The sequence below is a fragment of the Phragmites australis genome, chromosome 18 (genome assembly GCF_958298935.1).
Source record: "Phragmites australis chromosome 18, lpPhrAust1.1, whole genome shotgun sequence".
Taxonomy (NCBI): domain Eukaryota; kingdom Viridiplantae; phylum Streptophyta; class Magnoliopsida; order Poales; family Poaceae; genus Phragmites; species Phragmites australis.
The window spans coordinates 4,244,775-4,266,574 of NC_084938.1; the positions used below are offsets into that span (position 1 = coordinate 4,244,775).

Consider the following 21,800-nt stretch of genomic DNA (forward strand, 5'->3'; position numbering starts at 1 on the left):
TCTAGATAGATAAACATTTTTCAAATGACACTTTCTACGAATATGGACACATAATGAATCCAACAATATGCAAATAATACGATGGTAAGATCTTCAGGTGTGAGACTATCAATTAGAACTCGAACCTTGATTCTAAAAAAAAAAAAATCCCGTAGTGTATTTCTTATAGTGGTAACGTGATCGTTTAGCGATAGTATACAAGTTGTAGCTAACTTTCAAAAAAATTTCTTGACCTTAATATGATGCCTTCGAAATATCTCTCTTTTAGATCGAGTTTTTTTTTTTTTTTTTTACTGAACCTCTGCTCCACTTCTTCTCAAGTACTCCATAAACCAGCAGCTCGTGCAGAGCACACGACAGAGTCCCTGGTTCATCATGCATGCAAGGAATGTTGCTGGCATGCCGTTGGGCGTTGGGTCTCGTCGAGGCTGCCAGGCGGCATCGGCATGAAGCCCATCACCACTCACCTGCCATTGCAGACTCCAAACCGTTCTCAGAGTTCACGATTAATCACCAATCTTTGGACAAAAACGCTTCTTTACTTAACCTGTTTTTTTCTAGAAACAAGCAGAAGAACTGCATGCCATTGTATTATAGAATGAGTAAAAAACCTTTAAGTACAATCAAACAAAACCGGCACACAGCACAATGGGGATGGATTACTTAACCTGTTGCTGAATCTGAATGTAATCTATTCATACGCTGTAAAATGAACATGTGCTTCTTATGGAGTCAAGGTGCCATCGTCGAAAGTAGAAATTTTCCCACCCCAATCACATGGCTGCAGGCTGTTACTCCCTCTGTTCAAGAATATAAAGAATATTTTGTTTTGAAAAAATCAAACTTTATCAGTTTTAACCGATAATTAGTCAAATTATAAGTATATTTAATGTATAAAAATTATACAACTAGATTTAGATTTTAAAATACTTTCACACTATATTTATTTTATAGCTATAAACTATATATTTTATAAAAAATAATAGTCAAAATCTAACTTTAAAGATCAAGCTAAAATAAAATACGCCTTGTATTGTTGAACAGAGAGAGTACCAACTAACAGTAGTGGTAGTGGTACTACCAAGTGTACTATTTTCTTGGCAATTCCATTTGGACTTTGGGAATAGCTAACGCAGGTTTGGAACTGGATCCATAAGTTGGAATTTCACACGTCCTTTGATGGTGTCTGAGGTGTAAGATAATGGATCCTGCATGGTGGAGCACTAACCGTGCTGCTGCTCCACGAATAGATTACTCATCCTGAGGTGATCCCTGCCTGGAGATCTGAGAAAGAAGCATAGAAGAATCTCTTCTCATTTATTGCCACTTAGGCTGGATGTTGACTTCAGAATTCGATGATCTACTTAAACCGTTAAACCGTCGGTTCGGTAATCTCTCGCGCAAGCCTGAACCTCCATGGTGCTCATCCTGGACCGTCCGATGCGTGATCGGACGATCCAGAGCTGGCAGAGCATCTACAAGGGCAATTGACAGTGCTCAGCAGCCATTTCTCCCCTGCAGCCAAAAATCCTCCCAGTAAGTGCAGGTCAATGCCACAACACCATCTTATTGATTGATTCCATGGCTAAAAAAATAATAAAAAAAAATAGGCTAGTACTTCAAGATCATGTGCACTGGCATATGAGTAGTGTAGTGCATCACCTCAAAGGCTCAGCTGTGTCCCTACCTAACCTCCATGCACAAGAAGCTCTCCAAAGCCCTGCCATTCCCGCACCCAAGCAAGCCTAGGAAGAAGCTGTAGCTCCAGCTTCAGCTTCAGCTCCAGCTCATTCACGCTTCAGCAGCAAACAAGGCCTAGATCCTGCAAGCAAGCAGAGGAAGGAGGGGTGTTGAAGTTACCAAGAGCAAGAGCGGCGTGCAGAGGAAAGAGAGATGGATGGGAGCAAGTACAGATCAAAGGGCTACGCCATGGCCCACGCCGGCAGGAAGCTCCATTGCGTGCTCCTGCTGCTGCTGGCCCTCGCGGCCGCCGCGCTGAGCGTCGTCGCCCTGCAAAAGGTGAGGGAGCAGCGCGGCTTTGCCGGGCTTCTCCTGGAACGCGACCGGCAGTTCGTCTCCCTCCGCATCTCCCTCCAGGTATGGCCATGCATCAAAGCTTCTAGCTACGTTGGAAATAACTTTTGCTGTTAGTTTTCTTTCCTTTTGTTTTGTGTTAGAGTCGAAGTGCGTGTTTTCACACATATATAGGGTGTGCGCATAGTTATAAGACTTAAGACGTGAGATGCGATGCAGTGCAAGTTGCGAAGCATGGGACGTCTTTTAAGTCTATGTGTAAGAGTCCGAGTCTATAAATAAGAGAAGAAGAAAACCCGAAAAATACTGGTGGTTGAGTGGCACAAATATCTCTCTTACTTCTATATGTTTTTCGGGTTTTAGCGACTAGTGCTTGCTTGTGCTTATGAGTAGTCGTTAGTTCCCGTTAGAGTGCTCGTAAGTATTCGTGAGTGGTGGAGTGATCGTGAGTCTTCTTCCAAATGGTCGTGAGTGCACGGACAATAATCGAGGTGCCAACAGCTACTTCAAGTTACCTGTACTGCCCTTTCTTTTTTGGATCTAGTTTAAGAAACAAACGCAGCAAACCAGCTGCAGTTATTTGGTGTTATTATTTGCAAGTAGGAGCCTAAAAGGTGAAATAATGAGCTGAAATCACACTAGAAGAAAATAACAACAAAAAATGCCAAGGTATATTTGCAAAATAATTTAAAGCAGTTGATTTACGTCTGCGTTGACTATTGGTAGCTGCTTTAGGATCTGCTTAATTTTCTTTATTGTGGATTTGGATGCACCACTCAAATGTGTCTTCACCGTGGTTACCAATCTTAACTATAGCTTCTTGTAAGAACCAGTCATCGCTGCGCAATTAACACTTTTTAAAAATTATAGTAACAAACTAGCAAGAACATTTTGGAACCTCCTAATACAGGGTTTTGTCAAGCATAACCACTATATGGTCAGTATTGGTCTTGTAAATAAATACCAGACAGAACATTATGCTTGCAAGCGTCACTTTTAAATTTCAAATTATCTCGAAAGCAATCAATTTTGGTACAATGTGTAGCAAAGCCTGGTGAAACGAAGAGTTATGCACTAATATCGGAATAGCTTTATTCAAAGAATAATATCGAGAGACCTACCAGGATGAGGGAAATCGGTTATTAAGAAGCAGTGGCCTTAAAGACACTATTGGATTACACTTGTATAGAATGAGCCTGGGTATGAGTCTAGCCGTTTCTTCTTGCTTAGCTCCCTCTCCTAAAATCTTCTATTTCCTCGTCTGTTGTTTCCCTGTACAGTTTTTACTTTTTGTTTTTCGTTTTTCTTCTTCTATAATATATTATCGCAATAGGGGCTTTCCCTACTGTATAGTTCAAAAAAAGAGAGGCAGTGGCCATTAAAATCCATGACCATGTCATTTCTAAAAAAACTGGCCTTTTCTTTTCCAGGTTTAAACAGGTGTGTGGAGTTATGACTTAGGAATATAGAGTTCAAAAACCCAAAGTCCCAAACATCTCCTAATTTACTACCGAGAGAATTTCTTCAATGAAGCTATATGTAATTCTTTGTAGACATTGTAAGCAGTTACCACATTCGTAACAAACATAGAGCTTGCATTGCAATTTCTTTCCAGTGTTAACAATGCATTACAAAGCTTTTTTATGTAGCAGATATAGATGCACATTTTTTAGATTCAAGAAAATGTAACTAACCAAATGTTGCTGCATCATTCTTCCCAGAAAGAGAAGGCATTTAACAGAGAGATGAAGAGGAAGGTGGAAGAACTGAAAGTCACGGCATCTTCGCTAAGAACACAGAAGGCAGACCAGAAAACCAAGCTCAAGGGACTGGAAGCCACAATCGCAAATCTCAGGGCCACTCAAAAAGGACTGGAGGCAGCTCTCACAGACAAAGAAGGCCGCATCAACCAAATGGAAGAGAAGGTCACAAATCTCAAGAACACTAAAAAAGAACTGGAAGCAGCTCTCACGGAGAAAGAGAACCGAATCAAACAAATGGAAGAGAAGGCCACAAGTGTTAAGAACACTCAAAAAGAACCGGAAGCAGTTCTCAGGGAGAGAGACAGACGCATCAGCCAAATGGAAGATAAGGCCACAGGTTCAAACCCTGATCTGATGGCAGCTCTGATGGAAATCCTGCAGCGAAAGGAAGCTGAACTCGAAGAGATCAAAACCAGGTTCCAAGATAACAAGATAAGAGACAGAACGGGCGTGAGCAGTAAGAGCACTCCTGCGCAAATCAACAATGCAAGTGCAACACCTGCCATTGCGGTAGCCGAAAAGTCTACGAACTCCAGCACGGCAATCCCCGCCAAATCTGAAGAAAATAGATCTGCCAATACTACAGTTGTAGAGGGTAAGCAGCCGAGAGCGAGATCTTTAGAAGAAAAGGGGGTAAATTTCACAACTAACATGGAAGATGAGGGCATACAAGGCAAGGTAAATGACTTCGATGAAGTTATCGATGATGTTTACGGAGAAAGTCCTCCAAAAAAATCTGGAGTTCCTAGGAGGAAGAAGAAGTTTCTGACCAACAATCAAGTGAACAGCCAAGAAGACGAACTGGATGGCATCAGACAGTTATGGAACTCCCTACATCAGGACAGTGACCGCGTCCGATACAATAAGCTGCTGGAGAAGGAAAATGCTAAAGCTGCTGATGAAATTAAGAAGAAGAACAATGCTGATGGTAACTTGGAGAAGACAACCAAAGATAGCTTAACCGATGCCGACCATAATAGACCGAAACAAGCTGTGGAAGAGATGACGGATGCTGCAGATGTGAAGCACAATATTAACATATCAGTAAACAGCGATGAGGCAAAACAACAAAACAGGAAGGAGAAAAAGAAAAGGTTTAAATCCAAAAGGAAGAAGGTGACTGATATCGCAGCTACTAATGTTTATGGAGAAGTTGCTAAACAAAGGATGCCGGATGCCACATCGATCTCAGAATGAATTTTTGGACTTAGAAAAGGCTGAAGAAAATCTATTACAATGTTTTTACATTTTATTATCTGTTGACAAAGCAATTTTGCATGTAATTTTTTTATAGAAATTGTATAACAGTCGTCCATTCTTCTTCTCAGCAATGTAAGATCATCCAGCACAACCGTTTGGAACACATGAATTTACAGTGGTTCCTGCAGGACCTGTACTGATTCTTGTGAAATTCATGCATTTCAAACAGGGCCCATATTACACTTCGTGCCAACTAGGGATGAAAACGGACGAGAACGATCGGAAAAACCATCTAACCGTTTTCACTTTTACATTTTCTTAACTGGATGAAAACGAAAACAGGAAAACCGAAGACGAAAATGAACATGGGATTGCCGGTTACACGAACACGAACCAATCCGAACAAAAATATATCGGTATTGGATGAAAAGCGGTGATTAAAATCAGGAAGACTGAACCTTAGAACTATGAGTCCATAACTTGAAACATTGAAATAAAAATAATAGTAGCATGAATTCATACATGAACATAACAGTGATATACACATGAGTACATGACAATCCCACACACATACACACTCACTCAAAAGACAAGTCCAAAACTCAAAGTACACGCACATAAGTACATGAAAGTCCACACAAATGAGTACATGATATACATTTTTTTAAAATTTACTGCCAGTTAAAACAAGCGTGCTAATAAACATACAGATATTTGCGATAGAAAGAACTGACGCTAAGACAATTTCCTCACACAACAATTTATCCTTTGGATCTTCCATTTAAAATGCAGCAAAGAGCATTAACTAGATATTCCACATGTATACACGAATCTAATCTTAAGTGATTACAATAAGATTCAGTGCAGATGGCCAAGTAGCTGATGAACTTCCATATTTTAAAATTTTGCAACCCATTCAGACCGTGACCAGGATCAGTGCACTCCACGAGATGACATCCCGCCTGGGCATGCAAGCAAACACCCTCTCAGCGAATGCAAAGTCCCCGCACTTGACGAACATGTCCGCAATCGCGTTCCACAGCGGCAACGGTATCCCCATGAACCTCCGGAGTTCGAACGCAGCAGCCGTGCACGCTCCTCGCGTGGCGGTGCCACCCGAGCTGCCCGCACGGAAGCAGCAGGCTGACCATGACCACCGCGTCCAGCCGCACCACGGCCGCCACCATCCCCTAGAAGAAATGCAACGCCGCCTCTGGCTCCCCCCGGCCTGCGCGTAGGCCGACAAGATGGACGTTCACAGGACGGCGTCCTGCTTCACGCATTCCGTCGAACAGCCTCCGCGCGTCGGCCAGGTTGGACAGTCCGACGTAGCACAGCACCAGCGTGGACGCCGCGAAGAGGTTGCCATGGGCGCCGATCTTGACGGCGAGCGTGTGGGAGGAGGCGAGCGAGGGCGGGGGCCTCGGCAAACGCCCAGGAGTGGAGGACCGAGAGCAGGGTGAGGTGGTCAGGATGCTGGGCGCATGCGGGCATGCCGCGTGTGCATATTGGGATAAAAACGGGATTTTTCCGAAGAAAATAGGCGGGATGATGCATTAACCATTTTTTACCCCTATTTTTGAACGCCATCGTCCCGTTTCTGTTCCGTTCTCACGTAAGAACTAAAAAAACGAAAACGATCAGAAAAAATAGAAAATGATCACGAGACGGGACATGATATTTTCATACCACTTTCATCCTTAAGCGTGGTGAGTCCACGAACCCAACCTAGGAAAGCAACATTCTAGCTCAAAACTGTAAATTCAGACATTGCTAGAGCCCACTACTCCAATAAATTGAAAACAAAGTCCAATGGGCAGTTGATTTATTTCACAATTATTTGAAAAGAGGTTTATTTCAATTAGTTGAGCCCAAGAACACTGGCAACAACTTTAGCACCCAATGCCTCTCAAGTATTAACTAAAATTATAAATAATTATTGAAAAAATTCGAATTGCTAAACAAAAAGTACGAAGAGCGTAAGGCAAAATTTGAAGGCATTGAATCTCAACCTAAGGTCTATTTAAAGTAATCTACCTCTCTCTTTAATTTTAATCCTGATGTAGATGCTTCCACTTCTTTCTATGATTTGATTGATATATCTAGATTACCCCTTTGCAATGAGACATGTGTTGAGAATATTATTGTAGAACTATATAATGATCTTATTACACAAGAGAATGATGAACTCAAGAAAAAGTGAAGAAACTCAAGAAGGACTTTGCAACATTAAAGGGCAAGAATTATGTCCAACATCCTTAAGATAACCGTGATAATATGGTGAACAAGCTTGCAGAGGGATCCACCGTGATATGCTTCAAATGTCATTAAGAAGGTCATAAGTCCTTCCAATACAATCAAATCAAGAAGGAGACCAAGGAGAAGAAGAAGATGATAAACTTTTTAAATAAGACCCCTAAACGTTTACACCAAACTCAACTACAAGGTCAAGATCAAGAATAACCACTACAAGCTTAGGAAGAAGGATAATAGCAAAGTGGTTGCACACATATATTGGAGAAAGAATCGAAGGCAGAACCAACATATTTAGGTACCCAAGAAAGTCATCACCAATATGAAGGAGTCTTGATCGATTTGTGTTCCAAATAAGACTTGAAGTCCATGGGTCGTCACGAGGGATTTGGATACTTAACTCACAAATGAAGTGAAGGTTTAAGCAAAAATTCAAGTATGCAAGATTGGACGTATTGATGAAGATCTTATTCATGATATACCTAAATTCTCCATCCAAAGGTAAAAGAGTTAATGGTAGCTAGATTCTTGTTTATGCATTATGTTTTGCATCTAGTATATTTGCCTTATCTAGGATTGCATGTGCATATTCCATTTCTTTGCAATGCCTCATTGTTATTGATGACAAGTGCATATTTCTCACAAATATTCAACACTTGTATGCGCATATTTAGGGGAGCATTTCCTATGGGTTATTGTCGGTGACACAGGAACCAGGAGTCCCGAGGCCAGAACAGCAGAGGGCCACGTGGCGCCCTCCCGCGGGGGTTATCTCCCCGAGGTACGAGAAGACCAAGTCCCGGGAGAGGGTACTCGGGGCCATAAACAGTGATTCCCGAGTACCCGAGTTCCCCGATGATCCGAGAAGACCAAGTCTCGGGAGAGGGTGCTCGGGGCCATGAACAGTGGTCCCCGAGTACCCGAGTTCCCCGATGACCCGAGAAGATCAAGTCCCAGGAGAGGGTGCTCGGGGCCATGAACAGTGGTCCCCGAGTACTCGAGTTCCCTGATGACCCGAAAAGCCAAGTACCGAGAAGAGGTTGCTTGGGGCTGTGAACAGTGGCCCCCGAGCACTCGGTTCCCCGAGGACCCGAACAGTCAGTTTCGGGAGAGAGTGCTCGGGGCCGTGAATAGTGGGCCCCGAGCACTCGGTTCCTCGAGGACCAAGAAAGGGCATATCCGGGAGAGAGTGCTCGGGGCGGTGAACAGTGGCCCCCGAGCACTCGGTTCCCCGAGGGCCTGAGAAGTCCTTTGTCGGTGGCCCCCACAGAGGCCCAGTAGTGAGGTGTCAACTGGTGAGAGACCCGATGCCGCATTTAAGAGGGCGCGTGGCCTGCCATTTCCAACTGCTCCCCCCACGCTTGCTGTCAGTCCCTGCCACGGCCTGGCAGGGAGGCGTGGGGACATTAAATGCACGGGTCCCATCGCGCAACATCCGGCGCGCCTCGGGATAACATCGCGAAGCCCAAGGCGCCCCGCCTGTGGCCCTGCTGTGTCAGGCTTGCTCTAACCGGGTGGGTACGCCGGACTGCTCGGTGGCTGCCCGGTGGGCCCTCCCCGCGACGCCCGTTGAAAAACGGTACGATGACGAACAAGACCGGACGGGGGCGCGCTTTCAACCCTTCCCGTCACCTCGCGCAGTAGCCCATGATGGTTGCTTTCCATTTATGATGCCTTAGAACTCGCGCCATCCTTTCTGGGCATGCTATCACCCCGGCGGGCATATAAGCTGGGTGGGCTCCTCGGAGAAAGACAAGGTGAAGCACAGAGGAAGTAGAGTTCGACAGTAGACAAGTTGAATACGAGCTGAGGACGAGCACTGAAGAACAAGGAGCATGAAGCTCTAGACTAGACAAATATTCTTGTAACCCAGCAGATACTCAGAGAGAAATTCTCAGAGCATTTATAGTATATACACAGGAGTAGGGTGTTACGCCCAGTGCGGCCCGAACCTGTCTAAAAATCCCCTAAGCATTTACTACTTTCTGCATCTGATCATTCCATTCCACCTGTATCTCATTTACGCCCATTCATTTCACCTGCAAAGCGGATTCAGAATCATCCCCTCAGACGAATCTCAAAGGGGGTCCCTCCGGATCCCCGCTTGAGGAGTTCACCCTCCGACAGTTATGATTTTGAGACTAACATTTGTTGTAAGTAATATCTTTTGTAGTCTCATGGAGTAATCTATAAGTCTCCAGATGTATGCAATATTTATTCGTAAATTGGTATTATTATCAATTCATTTGATCATTTAAGGTACCTCTATACATAATATAGCTTAAACTTTCTCTCTCTATATATATTATCTAGTTATGTATACGTTTCACTATCATCATATGTATGCACACATATAGAGAGAGTTTAAACTAAATTATGTGATTTTTATGAATTGTGATCCATGTGTTTTCATTTCAAATGTTACCCACACAACTTATTTCAATTGCATATCTATAGTTGGTATTATTTCTTTGAATCCCTACAAGTGGTATCATCTTATTGGATCATGGTTTATGAAGAACTTTCCTGTGTGCTCTAATGATTCTCTTAAGTTCAATATGTATTTGTAGCATTTTTAAGATTGTTGATAAAGGAAGAGAATTTTAATGACCAAAGCAATTTCAAGTGCACGATGCAAGATTGTTGATAAAGGGGGAAGCATGATGCAAGAAGCATGTATAGAAGGATTACAAGTGACATTAACACAAAAAAAGGGCAAAGCAAAGAGTTCTTGCTTGGGTCGATTCAAAGGAGATAGTGATGATGGAGAAAGTAGGGAATTGTCTCCATGAAAGTCACAATAAAAAGAGGATAAAGTGAAAGTAAGAATAAGGTATGATAAAGATAGGATCTTTCTCTTACATTAGATCCATCTTCAGTTGGTATCAGTAATTTATTTTCAATTGGTACAATTGATTTTCTTACAATTTGTACCATGCATCCAAGCTAAGTGGTAAAGCTTTGTGCATTTTATAATTGTTGTTATTTATTATTTGTGCACTTTACACTTGATATCATTTATGTTTTGCCACTTGCTTTGGTTGTGTTATTATCATTCACCAAAAAGAGGGAGATTATAGCGAACATGATCCTTTTAGGACATGTATGTCAAACTCAAAAAAGTTTGAATTAGACGAGTTTAGAAAAATTTGTTAACACTGGATTGTCCGATGCTCAGCAAGGTGTACTCATTGGATAGTCTGATCCTCAGCAAGGCATTCACACCGGAGTGTTTGACTCAGAAGAGAAAATTCAACAATACACTGGATGGTCCGGCGTTAAGGTGTTGTACACACCAGAGCATTTTATAGAACTTGTGTAGATCTTCAGATGAAACATTTATATACACCGGATAGTTTGGTACTCAGAAGGAGTGTACACCAGAGGCTTTATCGAAGTATTTTCTAGAAGATTTTCAATGGAGAGAGCAGTTTACACAGCAGATGGTCCGGTGATCAGTGGGTTATACACGCCAAACAAATGCACAGTAAGAAGTGGTTCGATTGGCTGAAGTATACACATCGGATAGCCCTGTGATGGAGTTCAATGTTACACCGAAACATCCGGTGTTCACAAATGAGTTTGAGTGGGTTCCAACGACTAGTTGCTACTGTTGTACACGCTGGATGGTCCGGTGTTTGTACTGCTATTGACGCCAGATCATCCAGTGTTCACAGTTTGTTTGAGCCATTGGAGCAATGACTAGTTCGCGGGGGTTGATGCTATAAATACCCCACTCGGCCATTTGAGTGTGCTAGAGTACGGAGAAGCTCATATACACCTGAGAAGACATTCAAGCCACCAAAGTGCTAAAAATGATAATCTAAGATAATTAAGCATAAAATTAGGGAGTGATTAATGCTATTAGGCCTAGAGAGAGTTTTTGCTAGGTGTTGTTACCTAGAGAGAGGATCGAGGAGTGATCCTATATTATACCAAGTGGTATGCTAGCACTTTGAAGTCTTAGTGACTCGCTGGCACTGTGAGCCTTAGTGGCTCATGTTTGTTGACTCTCCGATTTGATGCGGAGCAGTGACAAGATGCTTGTACAGGGATGCAAAGACTCTTGCCTTAGTGGTTGAAGCTTAGAAGTGAAGACATCGGCAAGTGTCCGGAAGAGGTTTGTGATGAGACCTTGCCTTGGTGGCTCAACCTACTTGAGGTCTAAGTGGCTTAAGCACCGTGATCGGTGCCGTCCGAGAGCAATAACTTTGGTGGTTGCTTCAACATGGACTAGAGTAACGTTTATACCATCAATATCACAGGATAAAAATTCCTTGTGTTGAGTTTGCTCTAATTAACTTATTTACGTTTTTGCATGTACATAGTCGCAATCTACCTTTGTGTATTTACCTTTCTAGAGTAGTTTGTTAGGATTGGCTATATGTTGCAAATCTTTTGAACGGTAGAGTAGACACACTAGAAAAACCTAAAGTATATCTAGATAGAAATTGATATAGATTTATCTTGTAAAGTGTTTAGAGCTGATTAGTTTTAAGTATCATAATTCACTATCTCTTAAGACGTCACCGTTCCCTACATTATTCTTTGTATCACTCACACCCCCCATAACAATCATTTTTAAAAAAAAATAAAAAGTGCAATGTGATCCACATGTCATCCTCTCATATGTTAAAACCTCTTCCACACATGTGCCACGTCGGACGAAAATTACCTCTAATGCGGTTAAGGGGTAACTTGATTGTTTTGATAGTTGAAGGGGTTGGATATTTGGTTTTGAAGGTCATGATAAAATTTAGGCTTAAACAATAGTTTAGAGGTAAAATATATATTTTTCTCTCTCTATCTTTTAGGTTTGTTTAAGCTGGGCCGTAATGGGCTCATAGCGAGGTCGGATGCTAGGCCATAGAAAGCCTTTATAGCCCACGTCCCAGGTTATTAGATTTTTTTATTTTAGTTTTTATAAAATTAATATTTTAAAAACAGTATGTGTAACCCTCGATTTTTAAGAACTAACCTCTTATCATATCAAATTATACGATGTGACTCATCATATGATCATGTTAATATATATGATGTGACTAAGGATATGTTTGGAAACCTTGCCCCATGCTTGCTTTGCCCGGATGGGCAGCTTCCGCTCGTTTGGTTCCCTAGCGAGCTTGCCTCATGGTTTGCGTTGGTAAGCTTTTTACTTGCTTATGCAAGAGAGCCAATCTGGCTTGTTGACGCTAGCAAGGCTAGGCTTGCTCGTGCAGACGAGGTGAGGCAAACCCAACAAAGGTTCCAAATATGTTCATATGAGTCACGTTATATACTTTGACGTGATAGAAAAAGTCATGTGGTAAGACATTACATGGAATAATTGTACGATCATTTTAATCATGCTATATGTATTAGTGTGATTAAGTTATAAGTCATGACATATATTTTGATAGGATAAAAGAGAATAGTTAAAAAAAATTAGTGTTTGACGTGTTATTTTTAAAATATTAGAAAAGGGCTTAAAAAAATCTCTCTGTTACCACCAGAGCAGCGATCCCTCTCCCTCCGCTCGTCGCGAGCTCCCCCGCGACGGCAGCAGCGACCTCGCCGGTGACCACCCAAACCTTCTTCTCCAAACCCCGCCCCGCTGCGGCGGCCTCTCCCTCAGACACCCTACTGTCCTCTTTCTCTCCCTGACCCCGGCGGGTCCGCTCGAGGAGGAGGCGGAGGCGGCGATGCGCTCGACCGCATCGGCGACCGACAGCCGTCCCTCTGCCTGAGTCCAGGCTCGCGTCGCCTCCGACCAGTTCACCGGCCATGGACGCCGCCGCTGTACAGCTCTTCTCCGTGGACCCCCTGGAGCGCCACGCCGCGCGGGGCCACGGCGCCATCACCTCCATGGCCACCGGCAGCGACGTCATCGTCCTCGGCACCTCCCGTGGCTGGCTCGTCCGCCACGACTTCTCCTTAGAGGATGCCCACGGCTAGTCTCCCCTCCCGGCCTCCCCCCTCCTCCTCTTCGCAGGCCTCGTCTAACCGCCCGCGCTTGCTCTCCTCTCCCGCAGATCTTGACCTCGGGGGCGGCCGCTCCGGCGACCACGCGGTGCACCGGGTGTTCCTGGACCCCGGAGGCAAGCACTGCATCGCCACGGTGGTCCACCCGGGCGGCGCCGAGACGTACTACCACCACGCCAGGTGGCCGCGCCCCAAGGTGCTCCCCCGCCTCCGCGGCCTCCTCGTCAATGCCGTCGCCTGGAACCGCCAATCCATCACCGAAGGTGATCCATCCCCTACTCTTGATCAAAGCATCTATTGGATTGATCGTGATGGTCTGTGCTGTGACTTGTTTCTTGATGATTGTTGCGCGTCTGATTTTGGTGCTGCAGCATCGACCAAGGAGGTGATCTTGGGCACGGAGAGTGGGCAGATCTTTGAGATGGTTGCGGATGAGGCCGACAAGAGGGAGAAGTACGTGAAGCCGCTCTTCGAACTCACTGAGCAAAAAGAGGGCATCAAGGGTCTGCAGGTTTGAGTTATCGCCAATCGCTCCTTGGTTCTTCTGTTTTTGTTGGAGTGGGCGTGATTGACCGATTGGTCATGCAGATGGAGACTGCTGTGGTTGGAAATGTCTCAAGGTGCTATGTCATGGCTGTCACGCCGACGCGGCTTTACTCGTTCACCGGCATTGGTTCACTAGAAGTAAGTATTAGTTCTCAGCTTGAACAGTTGCAGATTTCAGGGGCATACACTTCTATTTAACGTTGTGGGATAATCCAGATTGAGTTTTGTTGAGAAAGCTAGTTGTTAGCTTGGTACTTCGATGTCCTCATCAGTGTCGGTGTTTATGTTGAATGATTTGGCTCACTAACCTTGAAAATGCTACACTATACTATATACACTGCTGTCTCGACTTAGAATGATTTTGTTTAGAGTAGCATCACATACTACACAAAATCTGTAAAGGTTTTTGCGTTGCATTTCATATTGAAATTTCTGTGGTCTTTAATAGCAATTATACTTCACAGACTGTTTTTGCTAGCTATTCTGGTCGTGCCATACACTTTATGGAGCTCCCAGGAGAAATACCTAATAGGTAATTGTAACTTGATTTGATTTTCTACGGTGCTCAAGAGTAATGTAGCTGCAATTTATACACAGTAATTTTTTATCTAACATATGTATCCATTGCATGACACCCAGTGAATTACATTTCTTTATCAAGCAAAGAAGGGCTAAACACTTTGGGTGGCTTTCTGGAGCTGGAATTTATCATGGTGAACTTAATTTTGGAGCACAACACAGGTGAACCACTGAATTAACCATATGCTTTTAGTACATCGTCTGTCCTTAGTTAGCTAAGCCTTGTTGTAAGTTTGACTCTGCTCATTATGCAAATGACCTACATCATTCGCAAATGTAGGTTTTTTTATGGAATGCTCTGTCATACTCTGGAACTCTGACTACTAATGTATAAGAGTACCTAGATTGCCTCGGGCAAATGATATATGTAGATTGCTCATCGAGATTATTTTCAAGATATTAGCTTTGAACTTGATAATTGCTACTTGAGCTTCTTTTTAGGGGTACACTTCAAGCTTACATTTAATAAACCCGGTGTTGGCTGATGCACCTCCTTACACGTATCTTGATAACAAACCTTATGTCAAGAAGCCATGCCAAATGAACGCTCAAAGCTTCAGTTTGGAGCTTTTTCCTCATTCGGTCTCACCATATCTTTGCAGTGCTACTTTTTTTTATCTTGGCCTTGCATACTATAATAACCCATTTTACTATTGCATGTTCTGTCCTCTTTGTCTTAATTAAACTACAGGGAACACAATTTGGAGCACTTTCTGTATTTTCTGCACCACTTCTCTCTAACTCAATTTAGTTTTACAGCTCTACTAGTGGAGATGAGAACTTCGTGGAAAATAAAGGTTTCTTTGACTACTCAAAATTGGGAGATTCTGGCATTAAACCATGGTCATTTGCATTGTCTGAATTCCATTTTCTGGTTCTGATTGGGGACAAGATTAAGGTATAATTTTTCAAAAATCTAGCTCTAAACTATTTCTTTGTAATTTGTTTTGCTTTCTCACACAATTTCCTCTTCCCATATGTTGTGTATTTCCTTACAAAACCAATGTGTAACCTGTAATATATAGGTAGTGAACAGAATCAGTCAACGAATAGTGGAGGAACTTGTAGTTGATAATACTCCAGAAACTTCAAGAGGGATCATTGGACTTTGTAGTGATGCATCGACAGGACTTTTCTATGCATATGATGAAAGCTCTATATTCCAGGTTTGGGACTATTTAGTTCTTGATTTGAGTCATGTCATCAATGCTTCCTGAATATAGCTAATGTTATTAATCATTTAGATTTCCACTTCTGATGAGGGTCGTGATATGTGGCAAGTTTACTTGGATATGAATAATTATGCCGCTGCTTTATCCCATTGTCGTAATCCTTTTCAGAGGGACCAGGTCTATCTAGTGCAGGTAATGTTCATATATCTAGATGCATGTGAGCATGTTTGCACAAGAATCCCACATGCTACCTTTTGCTCCTATTTTCTTCCCTTCTATGCAATGATAAGCTGGACTCTTGAATCTTTTGATGATAATTGATTAATGACTTCAGCTTCCTTCTTTTTTTGCAGGCCGATGCTGCATTTGCTGCAAAAGAGTATTACATAGCAGCTTCCTTCTTTGCAAAGGTGATACACATACTATTATTTGTGTCCCTTGTTAATGGTTGTTGCTATTTATGTTGTCTTGTTCACATTGAGGCTAAGTATCACTTTGCTTGGTTTTAGATGAATTATATCCTATCATTTGAGGAGATCAGCTTGAAATTTATATCAATAGGTGAGCAGGTAATTTTACTCAAAACACTCTGATGCAGTATATTATTGCAAGTTTGTTAAAGTACTATCTTTCTATATACTCTTATCAGTCAACTATATGTTTTTTATAAGCTTCTGTAGTTCTATGAGATAATCTTTTTGTTGGTTTTATTCTTTTGCTGTATCCCTTATCTTCTTTACATCCATGCATAAGATTGATATCTTGCTATTTCCAAGATTGACGATTAGAAATATAGTATCATTAGGGTTGTGTATTTTACTTACAGAAAGCTTCCTTTTATGCTTTGGTACACTATTGCTTATGTTTTACAATGCTGTATCTTTTTCGTGGACATCTTGGATTTATGTCTTAAGCCGTCAATCGTGTCTACTTGACAGGATGCTCTCAGAACTTTCTTATTGCGAAGGCTCGATAACCTCACCAAAGATGACAAGATGCAGATTACGATGATCTCAACTTGGGTTACTGAGCTGTACTTAGACAAGGTGCCTAATATTCCATTTTTCCAGCCTCAAACTATTTGCCTCAATCTTGAGCTGAGTAACCGCCTTTCCAGAGCTTAGTCATTATATTTTGTCTAATTTTTGTAGATTAATCGCCTACTGTTGGAAGATAACACTGGCACAACTACAAATGCAGTAGCGGAGCCTAATAACTCGGAATATCGTTCAATAGTAAATGAATTCCGTGCATTTCTTAGTGATAGCAAAGATGTATTAGATGAAGCAACAACAATGAGACTATTGGAAAGGTACAATGCATTATTGTTGAGCATTATGTTATGTTTTAGTTAGATTTTTAGTTTGTTTAAATTCTCATAGATATACGAATACAGACAATAACATTTCTTTGGAAAAGGTATGTACAGTTATGTTTAAAACTACAGGACTTAAATTTGCAATAAGCTCAAATGCGAACTTGAAGAATTGATAATCAATTGTGAGAAGATGGATCATTAGATTCTGAGGAGCCTGAGATAGTTGGAAAGCTAATACTCCCTTTTTTTTAGTAAGCAAAAATGTTGTGAGTTGATTAAATGGACAAACATATAAGTATGCCATTTCTTTAGTTTAGATTATTCTTCCGTACTTGAAATGCATAGATGACACTGTGTTTTTTCCATCTGTTTTGATGCATTGCTTATTTATGTGCAAGTCTAAGCTCCTAACTTACCGCTTCAACTTTTGCAGTTATGGGAGAGTGGATGAGCTGGTGTACTTTGCCGGTTTGAAGGAGCAATATGAAATTGTGGTTCATCATTACATTCAGGTGGGTATCATCATATGGAGCATTTATCATCTTATAAAAGTTGTAGCCCTATAGCTGTTGAACCTAACAGTAGGACTTGCTCTCAATTGCCAAGTGCTAGCCAATGTTGATAGTTGACATACTATTTGTTATATCATGTTTGTGCAAAAGGCATACACCCATAGATAACATAGGTGCTGCTACAGGTCTATTCAGAAAGTCGCACAACCCTACTAATTGTATTAACAGAAGCAGCTGAGACTGGGTTGGGCTTAGGGTCAGTTTGTGGTTACGATGCTGTGCTGTGCTGTTCTAGGCTTGGGTAGGATCCGGGCTTGGACGGTCTGTCTTACATTATTGCTATAATATCTACCATTAAATTGACCTTTATATTCTCTTTGAACAATTCTAATTTTCTTAAACCAGTTCTTTTATTATGTAAGTAATCAGAAAAGGAATTAATTATTCAGTGTCATTCATCAATGCATAATTATCTCAAGTTATTCACCTATAATGCTTGTCTCGACACGCATGCCTTGTTCTAATAGCACTGGCCTTTGTTTTTTGACGGGTACCACTGGTCTTTGTTACACAGCTTCTATAGAAATCCATTTTAGTTGGCCTCAATGAATTGGTTTGTCTGAAAATAATCACGTACCAGGACACAGTTTATACTTACATGGAGTATTATTCATCTTTACTTTGTACACATTGGCTTCAGCTGAGGCATGGGCCCTAATGCTTTTTCCATTTATTGTGTCAGCAAGGAGAAGCAAGAAAATCACTGGAAGTGCTTCAACGGCACAATGTTCCAGTAGACCTTGTGGTACAGATTTTCTTTACATTTATTCTTTCAACACTGTTTAAGAACTTAAAAATTTACTGTTATTTATACCATATTAAATTTACTTATTTGTTCTATTGTAGTATAAATTTGCCCCAGATTTAATCATGTTAGATGCTTATGAAACTGTTGAATCATGGATGATGGCGAGAAACAAGTTGAATCCAGGGAAGCTTATACCAGCAATGATGCGTTATGTGAGCGAACCGCATGCCAAGTATGATAGCAGACAGCTTACATTCTTTCCTCCTATTATAACACTATATAGGAGTCTTCATATTTTAACAGCTTTTCTGCTAAAGGTTTTACCACGTTAGGGAGCCCTATAATTGATTCTTGTATTATAAAACATTTGTTGTTATATTGCTTATTTCAATTCTGCCATTGCTTTGGTGGAATCGAATAACATTGAACTTAAATCCCAATCTGCGATTCCAAAACTTTGAATCGAACCATTAAAGAATAGTTTTATTCCCTTTGCCCTTAAGCTCCGGAGGAACCTCCAATTCAAAGTGGCTAACAAGATGTAATGAAAACATGTTTGCGACTCTTGCAGGAATGAAACACATGAGGTTATTAAATACTTGGAATTTTGTGTGAAAGATTTGGACAATGAGGACCCTGGAGTGCATAATTTGTTGCTATCACTATATGCCAAGAAGGTAAACCCTCTTGACATAGTGCATTATTTTTACTCATGCTGTATGCCAAGGAGGTGGATCTTCCTGCCGTTCAAAGTTCGAACAGACTAGAAACAAAATTTGTAGAGTTTATTGTCGCAATTACCTTGTTTCTGTTGGATACAATCATGCTTGTGCATAATAGCAATATTACTTGCACTAATGCCATATTCATGTCTTTGGTAGTTTACTCATGAGGCAATAAGTACCCATATCCATCAGTTGCCAGACATATGAACCCACAAGAATTTTAACATAATCTTGTCTATCCATCTGTAGGAGGATGAGTCCCGGCTTTTGCAATTTCTGGACACCAAGTTTGGTAAAGGACAAACAAATGACCCTGACTTCTTTTATGATCCCAAGTATGCTCTCCGCCTATGTCTTCAGGAGAAGAGAATGCGTGCTTGTGTTCGTATTTACAGCATGATGTCCATGCATGAGGAAGCTGTGGCACTTGCTTTGAAGGTAAACCTGATTCCTCACTAAGTTCCATCTGATTAGCAGTCATTGTGCTGTTGTGTATGTACATATTGATGGCTTATGTTCTTATTCTTGATGTTTATATAATTCTTATACTTTATTTGGTCCTCACTAGGTGGACTTAGAACTTGCAAAGGCAGAAGCGGACAAAGTAGAAGATGATGAAGAGCTTAGGAAGAAGCTGTGGCTCAAGGTTGCGAAGCATGTCATTGAGCAAGAGAAAGGAGTCAAGAGAGAGAATATAAAGAAAGCAATAGAATTCCTTTCAGAGACCAATAACTTGTTGAAGATTGAGGATATCTTGCCATTTTTCCCAGACTTCGTATTGATTGACGACTTCAAAGTAAGATAAAGAGAAGTCCATGCATCCTGAGCTATTTATTAAAAGTATCCCTTCTATTGTTCATTTTTCCTTAGACTCTGGATTCATGTCACTTGTTATCTGTAACCTCTGTTCTATATTTCTGCTATAATGATGGAAATGTGCTATGAATAGGAGGAAATCTGCAAATCTCTCAAGGACTATAACAGCCAGATTGAGCAGCTGAAACAGGAGATGGATGATGCGACACGTGGTGCTGACAACATCAGAAGTGATATCTGTGCACTCGCTCAGAGATACACTGTAATTGATCGTGAGCAGGATTGCGGGGTAAGACACTGGTGCTCGTAATACCCAAAATACTGCTGTTGCCGGCTTTACCTGACTCGTGTTGTACCTATTGCATTATTTTGGGATGTCATTTCATTAGTTTCCATCTCTTTGCATTTCGTACATGTAAACATATAGCAATCAAAATTGGGAATGACACCTTATGTTGTTTGTATTTCTTGTGTGCGTCTGAATTCTTTACCATTTTTTTAGAAGAACTCCAGTAGGGGAATCCCCTACTGTGATGCAGCAACTTTATTAAAAAAGGCACAGAGAGGCTACAAACAAACTGTACAATGCCTAGGGGTAGGCCAGTCTCAGCGAGACGAACGAGAAATAAAGCCTAGGGGAATTCTTTACCATTTCAGTACACATGGTTGTACGAATTTATGCACTTAATATCTTTTGCACTGTATTGTGGTGCTAACTCTTGTTCATGACCTAGCAGGTTTGCCGGCGCAAAATATTGACTGTTGGAGGGTTACACCAGGTCGGAAGAAGCTATACATCTGTTGGACACATGGCCCCCTTCTATGTGTTTCCCTGTGGACACGCCTTCCATGCAAATTGTTTGATTGCCCATGTAACTCGTTGCAGTAGCCAGGTGCAAGCAAGTCTATCTACAACATTTCAATTGGTTATTGTGGTATTCAATAGTATAGCCAGGCTTATATTTAATCTCATGTACCGATCAGTTATGGATGAGTTCATTATGTTGTAGGCTGAGAGAATATTGGACCTTCAGAAGCGCCTCAGCTTGATGGACAGGAAAGCAGCAAAAGACAATGGGGCAAATGTGAATGGTGAATCTATTATGAGCACAACCCCAGTTGATAAGGTCTGGTGATATCTGAACTCTTATATCCTTCAGTCTACCAGCCGTTATGCTGATGCGATCAATTATTGTTTTCACAGCTGAGGTCACAGTTGGATGATGCTGTAGCAAGTGAGTGCCCCTTCTGTGGCGATATGATGATCAAAGAGATTTCACAGCCGTTCATCCTCCCTGAAGAATCGGAAGAAAAGGCTTCATGGGAAATCAAACCGCAACCAGCAGCTCAGAAGATTCTCCCGATGACTATGTCTATATGATGCTTTGGACAGTACAGCTTGGTGGATTTGTTTTCCATAATTGCCCAGCTTGTTTATTCGGTTGACCGGTAGAAGGCTACCGTCCAGAAGAGCCTCTTCACGTAGTTGTGTATAGAAACTTCAGTCGCCTAACCTGGGATCCTTGTATATGATACGTCAAATTGTGTGTTGCAAGAGGTCTGAATACAGTTGTGAATTGTGAGTTACAAGGAACTGATAGTGTGCAAAGACGAAGTGTGCTTCCTCCGTATCTGAAGAGATATTTGCATTCCTGTTGCGGACAACAATATCATTTGATGTAAACCTGCATAAAACGCTTGTGAAATGAGAATGACCATTTTGCGACACATCCATTTCCTTCAAACATCACTCGAAAGTTTATGGTAGGATTCAGAATGCTACGCTCGTGTTCATCAAACACGTGCAATTACCAAGGATTCAAATTCCACCTCAGCGTAAAAAGCTTGAGGCCTCTCGTATACTAGTTTAACAGAGAATTTTCCAGTGGTTTTGGCTTTGTCCAATGTAAATGTAAAAGTTGACTTCGATTGGTTCCCGCTTGAAATGACCCATATATACTTGTCCGACTGCTAGTCGGAAACGTTGTTCGTTAACTTGTATTTAAAATTTGAATTTAAATTTCTCACTTGTCCAATTAGCCGCTTCTACTATCTATACAGTCGATTTGCTTCGACATTCGTGCTAAACCTTTGTCGTGTGAAATAGTGGATC

At 41.7% G+C, this 21,800-nt stretch overlaps 2 protein-coding genes across 2 annotated transcripts; both read left to right on the forward strand.

Moving 5' to 3' along the window:
- Window positions 1-1,689: 1,689 nt before the first annotated feature.
- On the forward strand, window positions 1,690-5,157 carry LOC133899329 (uncharacterized). Its single transcript, XM_062340318.1, has 2 exons — window positions 1,690-2,097; window positions 3,756-5,157. The coding sequence occupies exons 1-2, from the start codon at window positions 1,894-1,896 to the stop codon at window positions 4,992-4,994; spliced, it is 1,443 nt and encodes a 480-aa protein (XP_062196302.1). The 5' UTR covers window positions 1,690-1,893; the 3' UTR covers window positions 4,995-5,157.
- A 7,559-nt stretch (window positions 5,158-12,716) lies between these two features.
- Window positions 12,717-21,415, forward strand: LOC133898858 (vacuolar sorting protein 18-like). Its single transcript, XM_062339647.1, has 23 exons — window positions 12,717-13,179; window positions 13,262-13,474; window positions 13,583-13,722; window positions 13,800-13,895; window positions 14,222-14,289; window positions 14,397-14,498; window positions 15,096-15,234; window positions 15,362-15,502; window positions 15,581-15,700; window positions 15,862-15,918; window positions 16,018-16,077; window positions 16,447-16,554; window positions 16,660-16,820; window positions 17,260-17,338; window positions 18,081-18,143; window positions 18,245-18,378; window positions 18,718-18,823; window positions 19,121-19,309; window positions 19,440-19,667; window positions 19,821-19,976; window positions 20,425-20,586; window positions 20,698-20,814; window positions 20,892-21,415. Exons 1-23 carry the CDS (start codon window positions 13,014-13,016, stop codon window positions 21,066-21,068), a joined length of 2,982 nt encoding a protein of 993 aa, XP_062195631.1. The 5' UTR covers window positions 12,717-13,013; the 3' UTR covers window positions 21,069-21,415.
- The last annotated feature ends 385 nt before the right edge of the window (window positions 21,416-21,800 follow it).